Here is a 21,127-nt window from a genome sequence, read left to right on the forward strand (position 1 = left end):
ATTGTAGTGTCCCATAATATTTACTTAGCTAGCTAGATAGTAGTAGTAGTTAGTATTAGTTAGTAGTATGTTAGTTACCGTGGATTTTGGTTCAAGTCAGGACTTAGTTGGAAACTCATAGCAACAGTTATGGATTTTATAAGTTTAACCTATAGTTTAAGAATATTAATTATAACATAAGGTTTGATTAATATTGCTAGTCCTAGATATATTGTTATTATAACCTAAGGTTTAGATAGAACCATTAAGAGAATGACACTTGTCATAATCATGTTTATTAAGGATTTAAGTATTTTGATGAATACTTTAATTAAAAAGAAAGATCTAGAAGCTCTAGAACATTCCAGAAACTATTAGGATCGTATTATGACTCAGTCAAAGCTGTTTATCCAATTCAAATTATGCTGAAAAAGTGCAATTACGTGTTTGATATATCAACGTATGTCGATATATCGCAACATAGGGGCCGATATATCGCCTACGGAAGATACGGAAAACACATCGACTTTGCACGAACGATCGAACGAGGCTTGGGAATACAAGGGGAGGCGATATATCGCCTATGGGGGGTAATATATCAGCTCCATGTATGTATTTTTGAAAGTTTGATTTTTGAATTTTAAAAATACCCTTAACCACTTAGACCTGCCTTTGAACGATTTTGACCGAGTTATGGGCGTCAGTTGAACGAAAATTCAAATCTTTTTCATTTTATAATCATTTATTTATTCAAATTAAAAGGGGTTAGTTTCACTCCTTGAACTCTATAAATAGGACCTAGTGCTCAACCATTTTCTTCATTCTTCAAGCATTTGATCAAAGCCTCCAAGGTGCTAGTGTTACTATAGAGAGATACACTTGGGTTTTGGGTTAAAGCTTTATCATTCTAAGCTTTAATAAACACTTGGGAAGTGAGATTTAGTGTGATTTCGATATTGAGGTTTAGACCAATCCACAAGGTCATTCAAGGTATTTATATTCCTAAGTTCAGTTCTATATGGTTCTTTAGTTTTCTTTAGTCTTCTTTTATTCATATCCAAACTCTTGTTATTATTCTTGATTAGGTATTTAAGTTCTTGAAACTTAAGGTTCTTCTTGGTAAGTTTCTTCTTGATGGTTTAGTTCTCATTTCATCTTTATTCTTTAGAGATACTCACCATTTTACTATTGGTTAATAGGAGTTTCTAATCCCATTCTTGTTCCCAAATATCCCGGGTTTTGGTAAGGAAAATAGGATAGATTTTATGTGCTTATATGTTATGATATGTTTATGCCATGATATGTATATGTATGATATGTTTTTAGTCGCTTGGGCATATGACTTGCTTAGATACAAGCCCCAAGATTATTTATCATTTCATGGGTTAGAGTTATGATTTACCCTACCTCGACTAGTAGAAGACCTAGATGGGTTATCATATACTACCATGTGATCTACCTTCCTCGATTAGTAGACAGAGGACCTAGATGGTTTTTAACATGCCATGTTAATGAGTTAATGGCCACTAATATTGTAGTCCTATATGATATATGTTTCTTTTATAGTCATATGTTTTTCTAGTATATGTTTATCATATAGTTTTATGCATATATGTGTTAGTAGATTTTCCTTGCTGGGCATTAGGCTCACTCCTTTATTTTTAGTGTGATGCAGGAAAATAAATATGGAAGGTGGAAGGATTCTTGGCAGCTTGGCTTGTGTGTTAAGGATGAATGGATTCAATGGCCTGCGTGTTGATCGAGGATGACATTATTTATTTTATGTCTTTTAAATTTTTATTTGATGTAATTCTGCTATTAGTATTTAAAGTTATGTTTTGTAACACCCTGGATAGCCAAGATCACTACACTGTGTATTTATAAAGGTGTGAGACTTGCTAATCAAGTCATTTAATCAAAACGTGTCATTAGCTAATGTGTTCTAGGGCTAAAAGACATTTTGGCCTCAAAAGATACATTTTATAAGTTATAAACAATTTACAAAAGGAATCCCCAAAAGTACAATGTTTAAAAGTTGGTTTACAAAATTCAACAGTTAAGAGTAAACATTAGCCATACTAAGGCAAAATACAAGGTTATGGTCCTCTTGTCCCTGTAATCTCCTCAACCGTGGCGGTTGAGCGACCTGACATGTACATTCTCCCTGTAGAGCTCTCCAATCAACATTGATCGATCTTGCCCTTGCCTTTACCTGCACCACGCAGCACCCGTGAGCCAAGGCCCAGCAAGAAAACAACATACACAGCATAAACAATATTATCAAATAGACATTCCAATAAGCACATTCAGATATTCAATCCACAGCATATAAGCACACTTCAAGGTGCAAGTAACTTCATCTACACTCAGATTATTCAACAATCTCCTTAGTCACATTCATAGCCAAATATAATAATCAATTAACACAAATACTAGGGTCGACATCTTAGGTCACACCCTCTGTTTAACCCACTGACTCTGGCCCGCTTAAACTGAGCTCAATGTATAATAAGCTGTCCTCGGATACCAGTGTCCGAGCCGTGCCAATTGCACAAGTTAACTATGGCACGCTTAGGCCATTGGTTTACAATTTACATGGCATAATACCAGTCATACATATCAGGGAGCCCTTAGTCCCGTTCAAATATTCAACCGGGTGTAGTTTTCTTACCTTTAACTTCTAGATGAATTAGCTACGGGCGATTACTCCTTGAGCGCGATCCGATCCCCGAGCCCTAGCTTAGCACCTAGTCACAACCATGATGAAAGATACCATTAACAATCTTAAATGAGTTTCCAAACCAAGTTCTAGTCCCCGGAACATTGAACTTCACCAAATATTGTAAAAGATTCAATCCCGAGCACCCTAGGTTAAATTCCCAAGCCTAAAATTTCAAAATCCCAAAATCCCTTAAGCGCCCTGGCATAGGCCACCCATGCCGCGGCATGGCCCCCAAACAGAACCATCTAAGGCACAAAAACAGGTAAGGGCCGCGGCATTGCTTGGACCATGGCGCGGCCCGCCCTCCTTCCTCAGCATGCAACAGCCTCGAAAGGCCGCGGCTCACCAAGAACCATGCCGCGGCCCAACCCTTCGAACCCAGAAAAATCTACCATTTTCAATCTCTAAACCTCACCTTAAGCCATCCCAAAGCCCCTAACTCAAAACCAAGTAATAACAACATCATTAGAATGATTTAAACAACACAATCCAACCAAGAATCCAGCCTAACACTCACCAAAATCCCAATTCCAATTTTTGAGATTTCAAACCGACAAAACTCAAAACCAGCCATGAAAACTCTCAAATTCAACCATCAAACTTTAAATTAAACCTTACCTTAGTTGTAGAATCGTTTCTCCAAGGATCCCCTGGCCTATCTTCAGAGTTTTAAGCCTCAACTCCACCTTGTATGTCTAAACCACAACTATTAAAAATTCAGCCATGTTTCCTTAAATTTCTAACCTCAGAAACGAAAATTAATGCTTACCTTGGCTCTAATTCAACCCTTGATTAGTTCCTTGAGCTAATCCTCTGATTCAGCCATTCAATTCCCCCAAGTTTCAGTCAATTTCCCACTTGAAAATCAGGGTTTTGCCTTTGCTAAGAGAGAGAAGAGAGAGAAGGAGAGAAAGGTCGGTTTAAACTTGTGTCTATTGTTTTCTAACATATTCCTTAAGTCTATCCTTAAGTTATCAGACTAATCCCAAAGCTCGGGATACCGGAAACATCCCTAAGGGAAAAACGGTAAAATCCCCCAATAATCCCGCCTAGACATCCTAACCTCAAATATATCTCCAATTATTTATTTCCATCACCCGATAGTCTAAATCACTACCCGATACCTAAAATACTCCTTGACTTGTCCAAATTCAATTATAATGCCCCGTTGTGACTTTTCCCGCTATCTGGCCCTAGGATCGCCTCGAGTCGCCAGCTGCAGAATTATCCACATAATAATGTGGTTCTCACATATATCTCATACATATATATCACATCATCATATAATATCATCAATTATCATATGCCCACTATTAATCATATAATTACGCATTTAAATCAATAACATTCATTCTAATCCCAATTATGCCCTCCTGGCACACTAATCAAGGCCCTTAAGCCTTATTAGCAAATTTGGGTCGTTACATGTTTTATGTTTTATTAAACAATGGGTACCCATTCCATATTTTACATCTTATTTTGTAATTTGGACAATATTTATTTTTGGAGTTTTAATAAAGTTATGATTATTTCTTATGTATGTTTTCTCCAAAAGTAGTAGCTATGTCAAGTAGTTTTAATGGTCCAAGGTCTTAGAAATAGTTGGGTCATTACAGACCCTACTTTCAGGCTCACCCCATCATAGTGCTTACCGACCAGCCACTATGGCAAGTCTTACAAAAACCAGAAGTCGTTGGTCGGCTACTAAAATGGGCAGTTGAATTAGGGTAGTTTGAAATTTCCTATGCACCACGAGCAGCTATAAAGGGACATGCCCTAGCAGATTTCGTTGCAGAATTCACCAGACTCCCTGCCTGTGAACCAATGATGGAGATCAATAATCAAAATAAATCCCCTACCTCAAAGTTGTTCATAGATGGATCTTCAAACGAGCACAACGCAGGGGCAGGGTTGATTTTAATCACACCTGAGGGACATCGGTTTCACTGTGCAATCAGATTCAACTTTACGGCCTCTAATAATGAAATCAATACAAGGCTCTGCTTGCAGGATTAAGACTAGCCAAGGATATGAACATAAAGTCGCTAGAAATATATAGTGACTCCCAGCTAGTGGTTAATCAGATTATTGGTGAGTATCAGGCTAGGGGTTTCAAGATGCTGGCTTATTTGAACAAGGCGAGGGATTTACTGCAGCAAGTACCTCACGATCAGAATTCAAACGATGATGCCTTAGCAAAGTTAGCAAGCGCTTAAGATGCTGACGCTTTAAGCATAGTATCAATCGAATGTTTGTGGCACAAAGTATTCAAGTGGATGAATCCTCGCTAATTGTATAAGTGTCAGACACATGGATGACTTCCATCATTAAATATCTCGAAGAAGGATTATTACCAACAGATAGGAATAAGGCGAGGGCACTTCAAAGACAATCGGCTCGGTTTATTTTGATCGATGGAGTCCTATATAGACGAGAATACTCAATGCCCTTATTACGATGTGTCTTTAAGGAAAAGGCTAAGGAGTTGATGCAAGAAGTACATGAAGGTTTCTGCGGAGATCACACTGGGGGGCAAAGCTTGTCAAAGAAGATTCTCCGGCAAGGATATTTCTGGCCTACCATGATCGAAGACTTTATTGAATTCATTAAGAAGTGTGATAAGTGCCAAGGATTTTCCAAGATACCACGAGCAGCCCCAAATGAGTTTAAATAGATGCAAAGCCCATGGCCATTTGCAGTTTGGGGAATTGACTTGATTGGATCTTTGCCTACGGGAAAAGGAAATGTCAAGTATGCAGTAGTTGTTGTTGACTACTTTACAAATTGGGTCGAAGCTGAGCCACTTGCAACAATCACGACCAAGTAAGTATTGGATTTCATCGTCAAAAACATTATATGTCGATATGGGTTGCTGAAAAAAATTGTCTCAGATAATGGCACACAATTTGACAGCGACATTTTCATTGATTTCTGCAAACGGCACGGTATTACAAAGAGTTTTTTATCAGTTGCTCATCCACAAGCCAGTGGACAGGTTGAAGTCATTAACAAAACTCTGAAGGATACACTGAAGAAAAGGCTCGAAGAAGAAAAGGGGGCGTGACCAAAAAAATTGCCAGAAGTACTCTTGTCGTATTGAACATCTCACCGAACAGCAATAAGCCATACACCATTTTCCTTGGCCTATGGGTACGAAGCCATGTTACCGGTTGAGTTAGATCCTCCATCGCTTAGAAGGCTGACATATGACCAGAGCACGAATAACCAGTTATTAATGGAGTCTTTGGACTTGGTCAACAAAAGGCGCGTGCAAGCTCAACTCCGAGTTACAGCTTACCAGCAAAAGGTTTCTTGATATTTTAACTCTAAAGTACGCGAAAGAAAGTTTAACGTGGGAGATTTGGTAATTAGAAGAGTTTTTCTCAACACTCGCGACTAGAATGTTGGAGTACTCAGATTAAACTGGGAAGGTCCATATCAAATTGAAGAAATTCTTCATCCAGGCACATATAAACTTGCTCGCTTAAATGGAGCTCTCGTTCCTCACTATTGGAATGGAGAACACCTGCACAAGTATTATCAATGAACAATTCTTTTTAAAGAATTGGCTTGTATTAATTTTACTTTTTACAAGTTTGCGAACAAGTTAGATGGATGGTAGCTTATTAGTGTAAGATCAAATTTTGATCACTCGTACATACACGATTTTTTGTCAATTTTATTACGAGAAATAAAAGGAACTGTGCGCCAGTTATTCTTGCCAATTATTTTATTTATTACAAGTATTTGCTCATTACGTGTGTTGTTTTGCTATATTATCATTGATTGTTTATAAGTACGCGAGCAGTGATGTTCGAACAGGTATTGGTCATGGAAAGTGACTGAGAACCTTAAGCTCCTTGATCACTTGGGGGCATATAAGATCCTAAGCAAGCAAAGCATATCAACAGTCATATGTTAACACACGAGCAAAATAAGGGAAAGCATACTACGACACTTAGAGTATTTTTAAAAAAAAAATAGTAAATTTTGTGAAATCTTAATAAAGTGTTATGCTAAGTTCGGTCATACGAGCAGATGTTATAATAGCAATGAGAATATATTATAATATCACAATAAAATGTCTTTACACCACGAGAAATTGCTGCTCGGGTGTAATTAAAAATATTAAAAGGAAATTAAAGATGTCTTAAGCAACAAAATTGTCTTAACATCATGAACTGTTGTTCGTATGTTTTAATTACATAGATAAAAATTTTACTGTGCAGTTGGAGGAGGGTCTTGCTGAGACTACTGGTCGACTGAAGTTTCGGTGTCTTCTTCAGCACCATCGATGCCTGTCACCAAAGAGATTTTAGGAGAATCTGAGGCATTCTTGGCATTCCTTTCCTCCTCTAGGCGAGCAGCACACTTGGCAAGTTCGGCTTGTCTTACTTGCTCTGGAAGATAGTCGAAGTTTACTTCTGGATTGCTCTTCCAAAACAAGTAGAAGTAGTTGAAGGTAGCTCCTCGAAACCTCTCCAAGTTTTGGGAATTCGTCTCCTCGAGCAGCTTGACTCGTTCCTCCAGACCAGTGGCCTCCTTCATGCTAGCCTCTAGGTCTTCTTGAAGCTTGGATGCTTCCTTGTAGTTAGTTTCTGAAGCTTCCTTAAACTTCTCCTTGGCAGCAACGGCTTTGGCCAGCTCTTCTTGGCTCCTCTTCAGCTCCTCGGTTAAAATGGAGACTTTTTCTTCAGCCGCTTTAACCTTCTCCTCGCAAGCTTTAATCTCCTCGGCATGTTTCACATCGACCTCCTTGGCTCGACGCTAGCCGTTGTTCATGGTTAAGATACCCTGGGAACAGTAGAAAATTTTTTAGAGCTAATCAAAGGAAATGTTGTTCGACTAAAACACAATATAGAAGAAACTTACACTGAGCAGTTCGTTGAACCCACGAGCAAGGACTTGGCCGGGTTTCAACGCAGGAAGACAGGTAAATGCCTCCTGGCTGCGACGGTGCTTAGACAATCTCTGCAGTTTGTCGTTTGTTGAGCTATAACATTACTCAATAAATCTGTAGCCAGAGATCTTCCTACCTAGTTGGTGGAAGGAGTAGTGCGAGGAGGAGGATGAGGAGGAGGAGGCGTAGTTGATTTAGAAGGAGTGGGAGCTGGAGGGTCCTCTAGTCGAGCTTCTTTACTTGAAGGCTCCCCACTGCTTTCTCCAGGGTGTTTTCTGCTTGATTTCTTCCTGCTCGGAGGAGCATCTGCAGAGGCATAGAGATCGAAGGCGTCGTCAAATGGCATGACTAGAAAACAAGAACAAATGAGCAGGTAAGTTAAAAATAGTTTGGCACAACAAAGGAATAAAGTAAAGAGAAATTCTAAGTAGTATACCCGAACTATCATTAGTGGTCATTACATTATCTAAAGAACTACTGCTACATTCACTATCTGCCTCAAAGAAGTCCAAGCTAAAACTACTGGTCGTAAATTTAAAGCTATCATCCCTATTGAATAAATGATAAGGGATGGGCAAATCATCTAGGAGTGAGAAATCTATATTGTTCTCGTCTGAAGATTCGAGTATAGGATCAGTGTATTCCAGTAGTTTTTGTTTTCCCCTCCCATGTTGGGTAGGGGTATTAGCAACTCGAGTGTTAGGGGTTGGTTCTCGAATGGTCACTCCTGTTGGTCGCCCTCTCTGGGGTTGTGACACATCTTGCTGTTGCTCGAGGATGTCTTGTCTTTCAGTTCCCTCTCTAGTGGCACTCCCCACGGTGGATTCCCTCACTTCCTAGTGAGGTTCTCAAAGGTCGATCAGCCTTAAATTGCTCTCTATTACCAACTCCTTGACGCTTTTTTCTATATTTGTCATGCTAGCCAAAGTTACGGCTCTTATCTCCATTTCTGGAGTAGGGTCTGGTCGGTACCATGGACCTAGATGCAGCGTAAAACAACTAAGGACAAGGAAAGACGAAAAAATGAATAGATAATGTCGACCAGAGATTGAAATTTTACCTCCTCGTGTGAAGGCCAGGTTGTCAGCAACCAAGTCAGTTGTAAGGAAGTACTCTTGGAAGTACCTTCCTACATTGGACTTGTGGGTAATATCACTCAAGAATGTTCGAGCAGATTCCTGGTGGCAAAAGTGGAAGAACCCTATGTTGTTCTGATTGGGGTTGGATTTGAGATCGAACAGATAGTTGATCTCATGCGAAGTAGGCACAGGCCATTTTTTGTGGTTGTATATGATATAGAGTGCGGAAAGTACTCTATATCTATTGGGTGTTATTTGGAAAAGGGCGACCTCAAAATAATTGGCCACCCCTCGGAAAAAGTCATGCAAGGGCAAGACTGCCCCTGCTTCAATATGATACCTCGACCAGGCACTGTAGGTACCTCCGGGTACGTTCGCCCTCCGGCCGGGTGTTGGTTTGTAATGGGTAATCCCAGAAATGCCATACTTCTTGGGGTATTTTGCCACCATCCTGGTCAATATGATGCTATGAGAGGCAATGTACCATTCTACCTATGCCCGAGGGCCGTCACGGGGACAAGCTTTAGGTTGAATGTCTGGTGGAGAAACGTTTAAAGGTTGAGGATCACTTGAAGGACCCTCGGTGTTGGAAGGTGAATCTATAGTTTTATTTTTCCTACGAGCAGTGTATTTTACACGACCCATGTTTGTTTGGTTCTGTGACGGATTGTGTGGAGGACTGGCCATTGGGTGTGAAGACGAAGGTTCAAGAAAAGGTAAAGAAGGTTGTTCTTGATCCTCGAACATCGTTGTCGATTGGTCTCTCACTTGCATGAAAATATGAGACGAGCAAAAGGGGAAGTGAGAATCTACGACCAATAGATAAAAGAAAGAGAAAAGCAAGGATAACGTTGCTCATGTATAAAAGTTAATCTTTTATAAGACCAGTCGCATCCTGGTAAAAACATAATAAATATGCGAGCAGATCGGAAAAGCAGATCAAAAAGTGAATGTGAAAAGTTTTTCCGAAAAAAAAAAATTTCAACTCCGAAAACAAGCAGGAAAAACCCAGTTTTTTCGAAATATTCAAAATCGAATTTTCACTTTGATTTGGGCCTGAAATCAGTGAACCTATACCCCACATTGCTTTTTGAGCATTGCCTAGTATTTTATATTGCCTAAAAATCATTATTTTAGCATAATTATTCTATGTATGATCACCTAAACCCGGTTACCCAAGAGATTTCTCAAGAACAGCAAATACCCAGTTACGGAAGCTCGTGAATCAAAACCAGCATACACGAAAATTTTTACAAAAATAAGAGGATAGATTTGAAAACTTACTTGGAGTATGGATTGAAGGAGAGATCAGGAAAGTTGGGCTAGGAGTTGCTCGAAGACATCTCGAATCACCCTAAAGCCTCTGGGTTTTCTTGAAGGTTTCTCTGAGTTTTTGATGAGAGAGAGAAGGTTCAGGTAAAGAAATGAAAAATGTAAAGGGGGTTATATTTATACCGCTTGAGGCGGTAATAAAAGGTAATGATGGGGGTAGGGTTTTGATGTGTGGGGAATCGCAATAACCGTCAAAGCATTTATGAGAAACTGTAAAAGTCATAATTACTTGCTTTTTTGACAAAGTACTGACAGATATGACAGGTCAGATGGATTGTTGGTCGAGTATGTTTATTAAATGTTGATCGCATTAAAATAAACTTGGGGGGCAAATGTTTACCCTGAAAAATACTTACTTGCTGACGTGGAAAAAATAGTGTGCATGTGGGTTGCACGGGACAATTTAGTGATTACATTCAGGTCGACCAGCGACCAGCGACCAGAGTATAAGCTACTCAATGAAGTCAAGAAAGATGATGGACAGTACAGCAGAAGAAGTACTGACATGTACGACCAGGTCTAGTCGTAGTAACGACACCAGAGTTCAAATATAGTTATAAGGCATATATTTTAAAGATATTTGTTCCTATTTATGTGTAAAGATTATGATTTATGTTATTTTTCAAATATTCTTGTAAAAAAATTAGACACGAGCCATCGGCCCATATGTGAATCATTGAGCCTATAAATAGGATTCACGAGACTCATTTAAAGACAGGCAATAATTGGTATTCAGAGAAAACTAGTGTTTTTATACACGACTTTTGTATCCTTTTTTTGGAGCTTGTGAAACTCAATGAACTCTAGTTTGCTGATCATAGGTTTCATAATACATCAATAAAAACACTAAATGGAAGTAGGTTAGTACCAATATCCGGGGCCGAACCACTATAAATCTTTGTGTTGTTTAGTTCTTGCATTCAGCCTATAAATCTTTATCGTTTTGGTAACTCCGTGTCGTTGGCTAAATCATTAGTCAACAAGTACTTTTTTTTAAGTGTTGGTATGTTGTTTTCCAACTCAGTATATATGTTTTTTTTTGTGGTATGATATGTTATTTTTTAGATGATATTTAGTTTATATCTTGTTATATATAATGGTGATATATAATTTTATTAGTATAATATATTCATTTTAGCGGTGGTATATAGTTTTGTTAGCATGATATATACATTTTTTTAGTAATAATATACCAATTTTATTTTATTAAAAAAATTATAGTGTATATAATTTTATTATCATGGTATATTGACTTTTTTTCTTATAGTATATATGTTTAATAACATGATATATTTATTTGTTGTACTATGATATATCAAATTGAATAAATATGATTTTTGCCCCCTGAATTTTACCACTACATTATTGTGCCCCCTGAACTTTTTCGTATTGTTTTAAACTCCCCTAAACTATTACTGTTATCTTATTGTGCCCCTTCTGTTAGTTTTCATTCTACACGGGTAACAAAATAATGATTTGACACTTAAGACATATAATTAAAAAAATTTAAAATAATTTAAAATATAAAAAAATTATTTCAAAGGATTAAAAAATTAAAAAATAACTTAAAAATTATCAAATCTATTTTTTTTTTACTTTTTTGTCTTTTTTCTTTCTTCTTCTCCATTTAAAAATTATAATTTGTTCTTAATAAGTAAAAATAGGAAAAAGAAAAAAAGTAAAATATATATAAAAATATTTAATAAAAAATATATTTTACAAAAAAATTATGAAAGATCTTTTCTTATTAAACTATATATTTTTTACTTTTTTTTCTTTTCTTTTTTCTATTTTTACTTTTCTTTTTCTCTTTCTTCTCCTCCATTTAAAAAATTATAATTTTTTCTTAATATATTTTAATAATAAAATATATTTAAGAATATTTAAGAATAAATTTTTTATTTTTAAATTATTACTAAAAAAATTATTTTTAAATTTTTTATTTTTAAATTATTACTAAAAAAATATTAAATGTCTTTTCTTATTAAAATATATTTTTTTTACTTTTTTTTCTTTTCTTTTTTTTTTCTATTTTTACTTTTTTTCTTATTTAATTTTTAATATTAAGAAACAATTACAATTTTTAAATGGAAGAGAAGAAAGAAAAAAAAAAGATAAAAGTAAAAAAAAATAGATTTTTTAATTTTTTAATTAATTTTTGAAACATTTTTTATTTTTAATTATACATGTGGAATGTGTGGCATTGCTACGTCATCGCCTAAAGTGTCATCAAAACTTGGTTAACCATGTAGGATGAAAACTAGCAGAATGAGCACAATAAGGTAACTATAATAGTTTGAGGGAAATTTAAAACAACGTGATAATTCAAGAAGTACAATAAGTATTGGTAATGGTTCAGGGACAAAAATCTTATTTATTCTATCAAATTAATATAACATGCTAGCAAACTTATATACCATAAACTTATGTTTAAAAAGAACAAAATCAATTGATATGAAATAACAGTAACAAAATTTGATATATTATAACATAAACAATGCATATACATTATTAACAATAGTTAAAAAAAAACATATAATCTTTATATAATATTAATCATACAATTTGATATCATCCCACAAAAACTATATACACTAGTTAAAAATAATATTAATCATACAATTTGATATCATCCCACAAAAACTATATACACTAGTTAAAAATAATATTAACCATACAACATATAATCCTAGCTCCGTCACTAGTTAGACAATAATAATAATAGTGTTTTATATGTTGTTTTTGCTAATGATTTTGAAATTGGTAAACCAAAGACCAGACCACCTTTTAAACGGGAGAGAATAAACAGGCTTTTATTTTGGTTACTGTACACATGGTTTACAAAAGGCTGCTTTGCTTCATATGAACATATCATTATATGCAGCAATTGATGCTCAAAACTATGCAGACTTATCCTTTTACCGAAACAATTTTGTTAAAAAAATGTTACTGTCTAGCAGCTTACCTCTTGAGAAAAGAACACCTTTACATACAACAAAGGGGCCAGTGAGTGAATCTATCCCCTACAATTAACTTTGGCTTGAGTGAACATATCCTTCTATGTTGTAATTCTGGCACATAACCTTTTGATTTTCCTCCCACCATCGTTCTGCCTCCTTCTCTGTGAATCTTCTCCGGCTGCAAGGGAAAAAAGCAAAGAAATTCAGCTCTATACATACATTATACATATATAACCCAATGATTGTCTAGGTAGCTTTCATTGAAACCAATATAAAACACTTACCTAAATCGCACTCGTTTCAATCCCTTCTGCCCACTTGGCAAAATAGTGAAAGTGATATACACACCAGGTTCATATTGTTCTACCCATTCCAGCTTTACATCTTTAGTTTGGGATTCCATTAGTCCAACTCGTGACTCCTCTTCAGATTTGCTATCACGGCATGCATCACTCCCATACATGAATTTAAGCGTATCAGAGAACAGAATAGGCGAGTTAGATATAGAATCTGAGTGTCTATCTTTTGCTACTCCGACACAAGGCAATTCAGTAACATTTGACTCAGGACGCACACCCTTTAAACAAGGACTATATGCATACACAGGTGTAATTGGAGGAAGATTTCTGTCAACTCCATCATTATCTTTTCTTTTCCCACCAGAGACGTCGTCCGAAATTTTATGAAGCTGGGATAATAAAGTGAATTAGCTATAGGACAACATACTTCAAGCATACACTTCAGATAACATGGATCATCATGATACACCAATTCCCATTATAGGCTGAAAGTTAAATTTGTACGTTTTAGTTACCATAAAACGTTTCAAAATGTCAAAAAAAAAGTGTGATACGTTTTAGAATTACAGGCTTGGCAGAAACAGCTGTTTTGAAAATAGAAAGATGAATAAGCAAAATAAGGTGTATAAACAGAAACCACCCAAAAATGACTAGATAAAGAAGTACCCTCAATGCCAAAGCTTTTATAACCTCTTTCGCTGCTTTACATTTTGCAGCTTCATCCCTAGCCAAGGACCATGTTTCCTCAATCTTTTGTTGAGATTCTTGAATTTTATTGCAGCCCATTTGACACTTCTTTTCCAGGCTTCTTACCTATTAAGAGAAACGGATTTAGTTGATAGAAACTTTCATGATACTATTTGCCTTCATCTTAAACAACGATACAAACACAACCTGGAAAGTATTCCCACAGATGAGCAAGAAAGAAATGAGCTTGAAACACGCAGGTTCAATACAAGAATACATGATACAAGAAATAAGCAGATCAAGTGCATAGTACAAACTTGGTCTTACAACTCAACTTCTGCAATAGCCCCGAAATTTAATAGACTTTGTTGTCATTTTTTCAAAAAAAATTAACAGACGGACCAATCCAAGTTATCCTTTAGCAGAGGCCCAACCTGAGCATGTTTACCCCCTTCAGTCGTTGAGCCACATTGGGCTAGTAAATTTTTCTACCTAATAGTTGTTTTCTTAGCATGGCATCTGACAAGTTTATAAATATAACTTGACAACCTACCTAATATTTCCGCACTTAAAATATATAATTTTCTGATTCTACACCCGATGACCAAATTTTGAAAGCATGTTATCTTTGTTTTTAAGAAACAATTCAGTATTTTCTATGTTAATGTTCAGTCCTTAATTGTAACATTTAATCTAAAGAGTAAATTCCCATCCCTATGAAAATTCCTCAAACTAATAAACAAGCAAAAACACTTTCAGATCTTGAAAAAAGTTGTATGCATGTATATAGCAAAGATCTATCCGTACTTTTCTATGCATACCTAAATTAAGCTCTAACAAGAAAAGCAATTTCTTGTAAGACATGGCTCTAATAACTCTTAAATTCTGTGAACCTAATATAATAACCCCAAAACTCCTAATCGCATGGCTTCAACATTTCTAATATCAACAAACAATATATGTTTAAATAGGAGAGCTCTAGTAAAATAAAAATAATTTTGATAGTTTTGATGGTTGCCATGAAAAAAAGTGGTGGAAGTCTTTCAGAATGTTGCCTTACCTGAGCTCTCAGTCGCCGAACTTCTTCAATAAGTATCTCATCAGACTCAAATATGACATTATCTGCAGTACTTGTACTATACATATTGGATTCTAGATACTCTGAAGCAGCAGCAGGAGAAGATTGAGTTTTGGACAGCAGGTTAAATCCTACAGAAACTTCTCTATGATGTACATCAAAAAGAGGTGGACACAGGACTTGCCCCCAATGTGGCTGGCCGCCCAAAAAAGAAGAATTAGATTCTAGATTTAGCTGGTCTTCCCCATGGATTTTTGCTGATATCCTTCTAATGAATTGACTATCCGAGTTAGAAGAATGATTGGCAGACATCAGTTTACCATATTTAGGTGTTGCAGCTCCAGCTCCCCTACTTTCAGTCTCCTCTAGGAAACCCTTCCGTTCGTTCAATGGTTGCTTAATGCCATCATGGTCTAGCTTAAACAGTCTAGCCAAATGTCCTACTCCCCTTAGATTAGTGAAGCATCGATCACACACTCGAAAAGCCTTGCTTTTGTTAGGCGCCAGAGATGCATTTATAGCCTTCTTACTACTACAAGAATGGCAGAAATGAAGACCACAATTATAACAGTTATGCTTCTTCTTTGTAAACCCAAAAGGCACCTTACATCCACTGCAAGCGGACTGATCAGTAACTGAAACTGATCTGTGCAAACAGATGGCAGCTGTAGAATTTGATCCACAAATAATACTTTCTATCTGCCTGTCTTCCAGAGCCTCCACTAATGTTGGTGTGTTTCTATCTTCACCATCACCTAATCCTAACTGCCCATTTGCACCCTTCCCCCAGGAATAAACACGCCCAGTAGTCGTCAAAGCAGCAACATGATATGAGCCTGATGCTATTTTCTTGATAAACTCTTCCTTAAGTTTTCCCTCAACAATTGTGATTGATCTATCTTTGGCCTGTGGATTACCCAACTGCCCATGTATTGCACTTCCCATTGTATATACCGTACCATGACTGGTAAGCCCAACCGTCAACATTCTTCCACAACAAACTTGAACAAAATCATGGTCTACGAGTTGTGCAACACATGTTGGTAAAAGCTTCTTATCCTCATCAGCATGCCCGAGCCTCCGTTTATCTCCATCACCCCATGTAAATAATTTCCCACCAATAGCACTGAATTTAAAATGATCATTAATGATTTCAACAATAGCAGCAGTGTGCCATGATCCACATGCAACAGATTTTACCCACAAACCCTTTAGAGATTCAACTTCTTTTGGTTGAGGGAGACTTTTAACATTCCCATGACCCAAAACCCCAAAAGTTCCATCTCCCCATGTAAATAACTGCCCAGAAGTTGACACCACTGCAGAATGCCACTCCCCACAAGCAATATTTGATATAGTAATACCATCCAAAGGACCAGAAATTTTATGAGGCAACCACTGACTTCTACTTTTCTCCTCACCCACCAAAGAATCAAAACCAGTGTCCCCCCAAACATATAGCTCACCCGAATGTGTCAAAGCATGTGTTTGATATTCACTGCAAACAACAGTTTTCACCTGGACACTACTAAGGGAGTCAACATGTTTGGGATAGCTCACGTTCACATCAATTTTGTGACCAAGCCTTCCTCCCTTTGCTTCACCCCAGCAAAAGATTTCACCCTCTTTAGTAACTAAGGCAGCATGTTTTCCTCCAAGAGACATATTTAGTATATCTAAAGTAGATGTGGACTCAAATAACTTGGGCAATAACACATCCACATGTAGATTTTCATTACTAGACTTATTGCTTGTGCCATCTAAAATTCCTTCTACATTCTCACCCCATATCATTACATCCTGCAAAATATTTTTATTTTCTATTCGTGGCATTTCACAGCTAGGGGCAGCCAACTTAATGAGCACATTCTCTTCATATCTCCTTTTGTGATGATCTGGTTCAATATATGGAGAATTCGGAATAGAAATGTCCACAACATTCTGTGCAGTTGATAGGGCTGCCTCCGACCAATAAAAACTACCAGAAGAATTCGACAATCCATCAGAAAAGCATCGCTCTGAAAGTGACAAACTAGGACTTCCACAGATGTTATGGACCTTAAAAAACAAAATGAAATAGAAGAGTTGAGTCAATTTGTCGCGGTGATAAAAAATAATTTAAACTGAACAAAATAAAAGAAGTATTCACAAAGCTATAGTTCTTTACATGTTTCTCAACATAAACAGTAAGAAAATAAGAACAAAATCTTAGAGAAAAAGAATGGTAAATCTGATTATTTGAAATTTGAAGTAATCACATATAAATTGGTATTGATATAAGATTATTGTTGGAACTGCATCAGTTTCGCTTCTATTGCTTTGTTCTCATGATATGTTTTCCAGTTAAATCCCATGCATGTTACACAGTTTCAACCAAAGTGATTACCACCTATGTTTTACCAGCATTATTTTAGCAAAATACTTTTACCACAAGCATAATTTGGCAGACAGAAATCCAAAACAAACAAGTAATAAGATGATGAGGAGAAAAAACTTAATGCAGCTATAAAGAATGAAGAAGTATAGAATAGGTAGCTAACTAAGTACTTGAGCTATAAAAACAAACAGATGCACATGTATGATGTATGTAACACTTGTATATTACAAGTTAAGGAGAGATTTAAAAGTAGGGGCAGCCAACCTATGACTATATGAGGCCAACCCCATTAAAGGTAAGTTGATTAAACCTGGGAAAGTTCAGTGTCGTCCTCTGAAAGTCCAAGATTATACTTTCTTCTAATAAAACCAGCTGGACTGCTGATACAACTCTGTGCCCCCCTGTGACTTCTCAAACTATTAAATGGTTTAGAATGGTTACATCTGGATGAGATAACTCTCAATCCTAGTACCCAAGCATCAGCTTGCCCTTTGTCCTTGCAAATCTATACAAGGAGTAAATAACAGTCATTAATCTCCAGTTTCACTCTTGAAAATAATAAGTAATTTTAAAACTTAAATGTGCAATTCATTATTAATCATAAAAGCATAAGCATACCAGATCAAGTGAGCGTTCACCATTTGCATAGATAAGGGAAAAAGAATGAGATTCCTTTTCTGGTTGAAGCTGTCGCTGGAAACTAACCTGAAACAAGTAGGATCACCAACAATATAACAAACTGTACTATATTTATTTTTACAAAAAGGCATTTTCATGAAAAAGTTTTAACTATACAAATTAAAATATCAATATCTTGTTACATACAGTCTTCTGTCCAGGGATAACCTTCACAACAGAGCTCAGTCTCAATTGTCTTTCCTCTTGTCCTGAATACCATATTAAAAATTTCTCATCCTGAAATACAAGAAGAAATAAAATTGATTACACACACACACATAAATTTAATCTCTAGATGAAAAATACAAATAAAAAATAAATATAAAAATACAATTGCGGTTGCGGTTGCGGTTGCGATTAAATGAATGGCTTACTATTACAATTTACAATATTATTTTACAAACAAATCCTTATGAGTCATTATTCCATTGTCTTGTTTTATTCTCATTTTGTCAGTTAGCATGTCAAAAAATGAAAGTTATATATATTGTCTTGACACAGAATTGCTCAATCACAATCCAGAGTCTGTGACAGTAAGAAAAGAAAGATTTTTATTAAAAAAAGAAAAACTGACATTTTCTTAATCAGCATAGTTTAAATAGGCAAGACTTGATGGACTTGATCAATCAAACAAAGTCTACAAGAATGTAAAAAATGTCATAATTATCAGGCCGACTGCTATAATTATCAAGAATGTAAAATGGCCATAATTTATAAACACGAAACACCAATTAGATCCAGCTCCAAAATAGTCTCTTGGTTTCATCCATTGTGAGTGATAATAGAATCTGCACACTCCCACGAGATTATCATCACCTGGGGTGGGGATATCATTGTCACCAACCAAAGGGGCTTATGTTTATAAAGTTCTAGTACCTATGGCAACTGGTGGCTCAAACAGAAAAATTATCAGTACTTTATCAAGAATAAGCCTATGAAGAGTATCACCAAAAATTCACCAGAATTTGAAAACTATAATCACATAACTCAGAGAATAAACTAGTACCGTCGAAAGCCGGAAAGGACAAAACTTGGGCTTTCCTCTTCGTCCACATTTCAAAAGATATGCACCCTTCTTGATTGACACAATTGCCTACAAAATTTCAAAACAAAATTTTAGGGAAGAAACAGAAACCTTCATCCTCTGAAAAACATACTCAGCTTTGGCAGCAATTACCTGTCTCTATCAAGTAAAAACATCATATGTATTCAATATATCCAGAATTTCAACTCTTCCGTTTCACTTATTATTTATTTATTTTGTTTGTTAGCTCCCCGCCTAACCATATAATATTTGAGGACTAGGAAATTATAACCTAAGTATCCTAGAGGGACTCGAACCTCAGACCTTATGGGAGCAATCCACATGTCTTACTATTTGAGAAATCCCTCTTAGGTTTCAGTTTCACATAATTATGTGAATAGGAATAACGATTTTCAGGTGTAAGATCTTAGTATTATCTTAATAGTTTCGAGAAAAACCTTTTAAAAATGTTTCTTTCCAGTCCAAGTATTCTATAGTTATTATAAGCTTAAATTTAATGTCAAATTACTTGAATTTTAAAACAAAATGGGGAAAATGTTAAAGTAGATTAGAATGTGGGTTGCCTACTGTTACAACAGCTTATGCATAAACTTGTTTACTTACCTAAATCCACAACACTCATACTTTGAGAAGTACATACGTACTTTTCTTAAGAAACAATAAGATATCGTTTGTGATTTAACAACCATAGATCATGTAGAAGAAAATTTCTGAGAAAAAGAATGAGATATTTTATTCCATTGACAAACAATGGAACATTTCCCTTTCCAAAATAATGATAATAACGAAAGTGATAAAAATGATAATATCCCTTTAGAATCTGAGATAAAAAGTGCAACTATCAAAATAGAGCAGAAGCATACATACAAAACCAAAATAAACTTAAGAAACTAAAAGTTTATAAACTCATAAAAATCAAAATTAATAGCCAAAATCAAAGCAATGCTTCAGTGATCCACAAAGAAAGAGAAGAAAAAATATATAGAACAAATTGAGTTGTAAACTTAAAATGAAAACAAAAACAGAAACATACACTAACCACATTGTCACCAAGAAAATGGAGAGAGAGAGAGAAGAGAATCACCATTCACCATGGTTGGACAACTTCGAACAAATTAACAATCCAAAATATATTTAATTAAAAAAAAAAACAAGAATCGCGAAGACCCAATGGAGCAAAATAAAGAAGAAGGAAAGAAAATGAGACCTGTTGAACTGCTCTGTCAAAGGGAACAGTTGGTGAAGATATTTCACCCATTGAACACAACACAAATGGCAGCAGGGTCAAAGGAAGCAGAATAAGAAGAAGGGTAACCTCCTTAACAAGTGCAGAGGTAGAATAAGAATGTTTTACAGCACAACATATAATTGTCCTTCTCTTTTGCAAACACCATTTTATTTTTATTTTTGATGTACATGAAATTAAAATAAAAACAAATAAACAACAGGGGAGGGAGGAGGAACAGATAGAGAAAGAAAGAGACTTTCTCCTCTTTTTCTTTTGTTTTTTTTTTATTTTTTTTGTTTATTGTTTTTCTTAAAAAACGAGAAGATGGAGATTAGAGAATCAGTTCCTCCATTCCATTACTGTATTTCTTTGATCACTCTGAAAGGTGTGCAGAGGGAGAGAGAGAGAGAGAAGAGGAAGTGGAAGAAGGAAGGTGTGTGCGAGTGTTAGTATGGTATTATTTGAGCGTATGAAACGAAATGAGGTAAACTATTGCCATATACCATATAATATATGCACGTGTACACCAAATCACATGCTTACTCTTCTTCAACTATCCCTAATTCTACTATTATCACATGCTCTTTTGTCTTTTCTTCATCATATTTATATTATTTATACTTACATATAGAATGACTTTGAGACCGACATTTCCTTCACTAATCTTTATAATTGGCGGCAAATCCCCATAGTTAGCATTTTTTTTATACTTAACCCCAACTTTTTTACTTTTAGTGGGAAGACCTCTCAGACTAATACATTG

General features: G+C 35.8%; 1 protein-coding gene across 5 annotated transcripts; it reads right to left on the bottom strand.

Moving 5' to 3' along the window:
* Positions 1–1,951: 1,951 nt before the first annotated feature.
* On the bottom strand, positions 1,952–20,905 carry LOC133818672 (PH, RCC1 and FYVE domains-containing protein 1). Of its 5 annotated transcripts, XR_009886024.1 has the most exons (11): positions 20,344–20,905; positions 19,098–19,184; positions 18,239–18,328; positions 18,032–18,118; positions 17,724–17,918; positions 15,019–17,094; positions 13,938–14,084; positions 13,257–13,660; positions 12,978–13,150; positions 7,574–7,907; positions 6,801–7,495 (listed from the first exon to the last, which is right to left on the bottom strand). XR_009886024.1 is itself a non-coding variant. In XM_062251691.1 (9 exons), exons 1-9 carry the CDS (start codon positions 20,392–20,394, stop codon positions 13,042–13,044), a joined length of 3,246 nt encoding a protein of 1,081 aa, XP_062107675.1. In that variant the 5' UTR covers positions 20,395–20,904; the 3' UTR covers positions 12,807–13,041. The 5 variants fall into 5 exon arrangements, 2 of the variants coding, with proteins under 2 accessions (XP_062107675.1, XP_062107676.1); XR_009886023.1 differs by lacking the exons at positions 6,801–7,495; positions 7,574–7,907 and adding an exon at positions 1,952–2,191; XR_009886025.1 differs by lacking the exons at positions 6,801–7,495; positions 7,574–7,907 and adding an exon at positions 9,971–10,065.
* Positions 20,906–21,127: the final 222 nt, after the last annotated feature.

Source organism: Humulus lupulus, chromosome 2, assembly GCF_963169125.1.
Source record: "Humulus lupulus chromosome 2, drHumLupu1.1, whole genome shotgun sequence".
Lineage (NCBI taxonomy): Eukaryota > Viridiplantae > Streptophyta > Magnoliopsida > Rosales > Cannabaceae > Humulus > Humulus lupulus.

Coding starts and splice junctions, on each gene's coding strand:
- LOC133818672 (XM_062251691.1), bottom strand. CDS start 20,394: ATGGGTGAAATATCTTCACCAACTGTTCCCTTTGACAGAGCAGTTCAA. Junction 19,185..20,343: donor TTGACAGAGCAGTTCAACAG/GTCTCATTTTCT, acceptor GAAATTTTGTAG/GCAATTGTGTCAATCAAGAA. Junction 13,661..13,937: donor TAAAAGCTTTGGCATTGAGG/GTACTTCTTTAT, acceptor TTATTATCCCAG/CTTCATAAAATTTCGGACGA.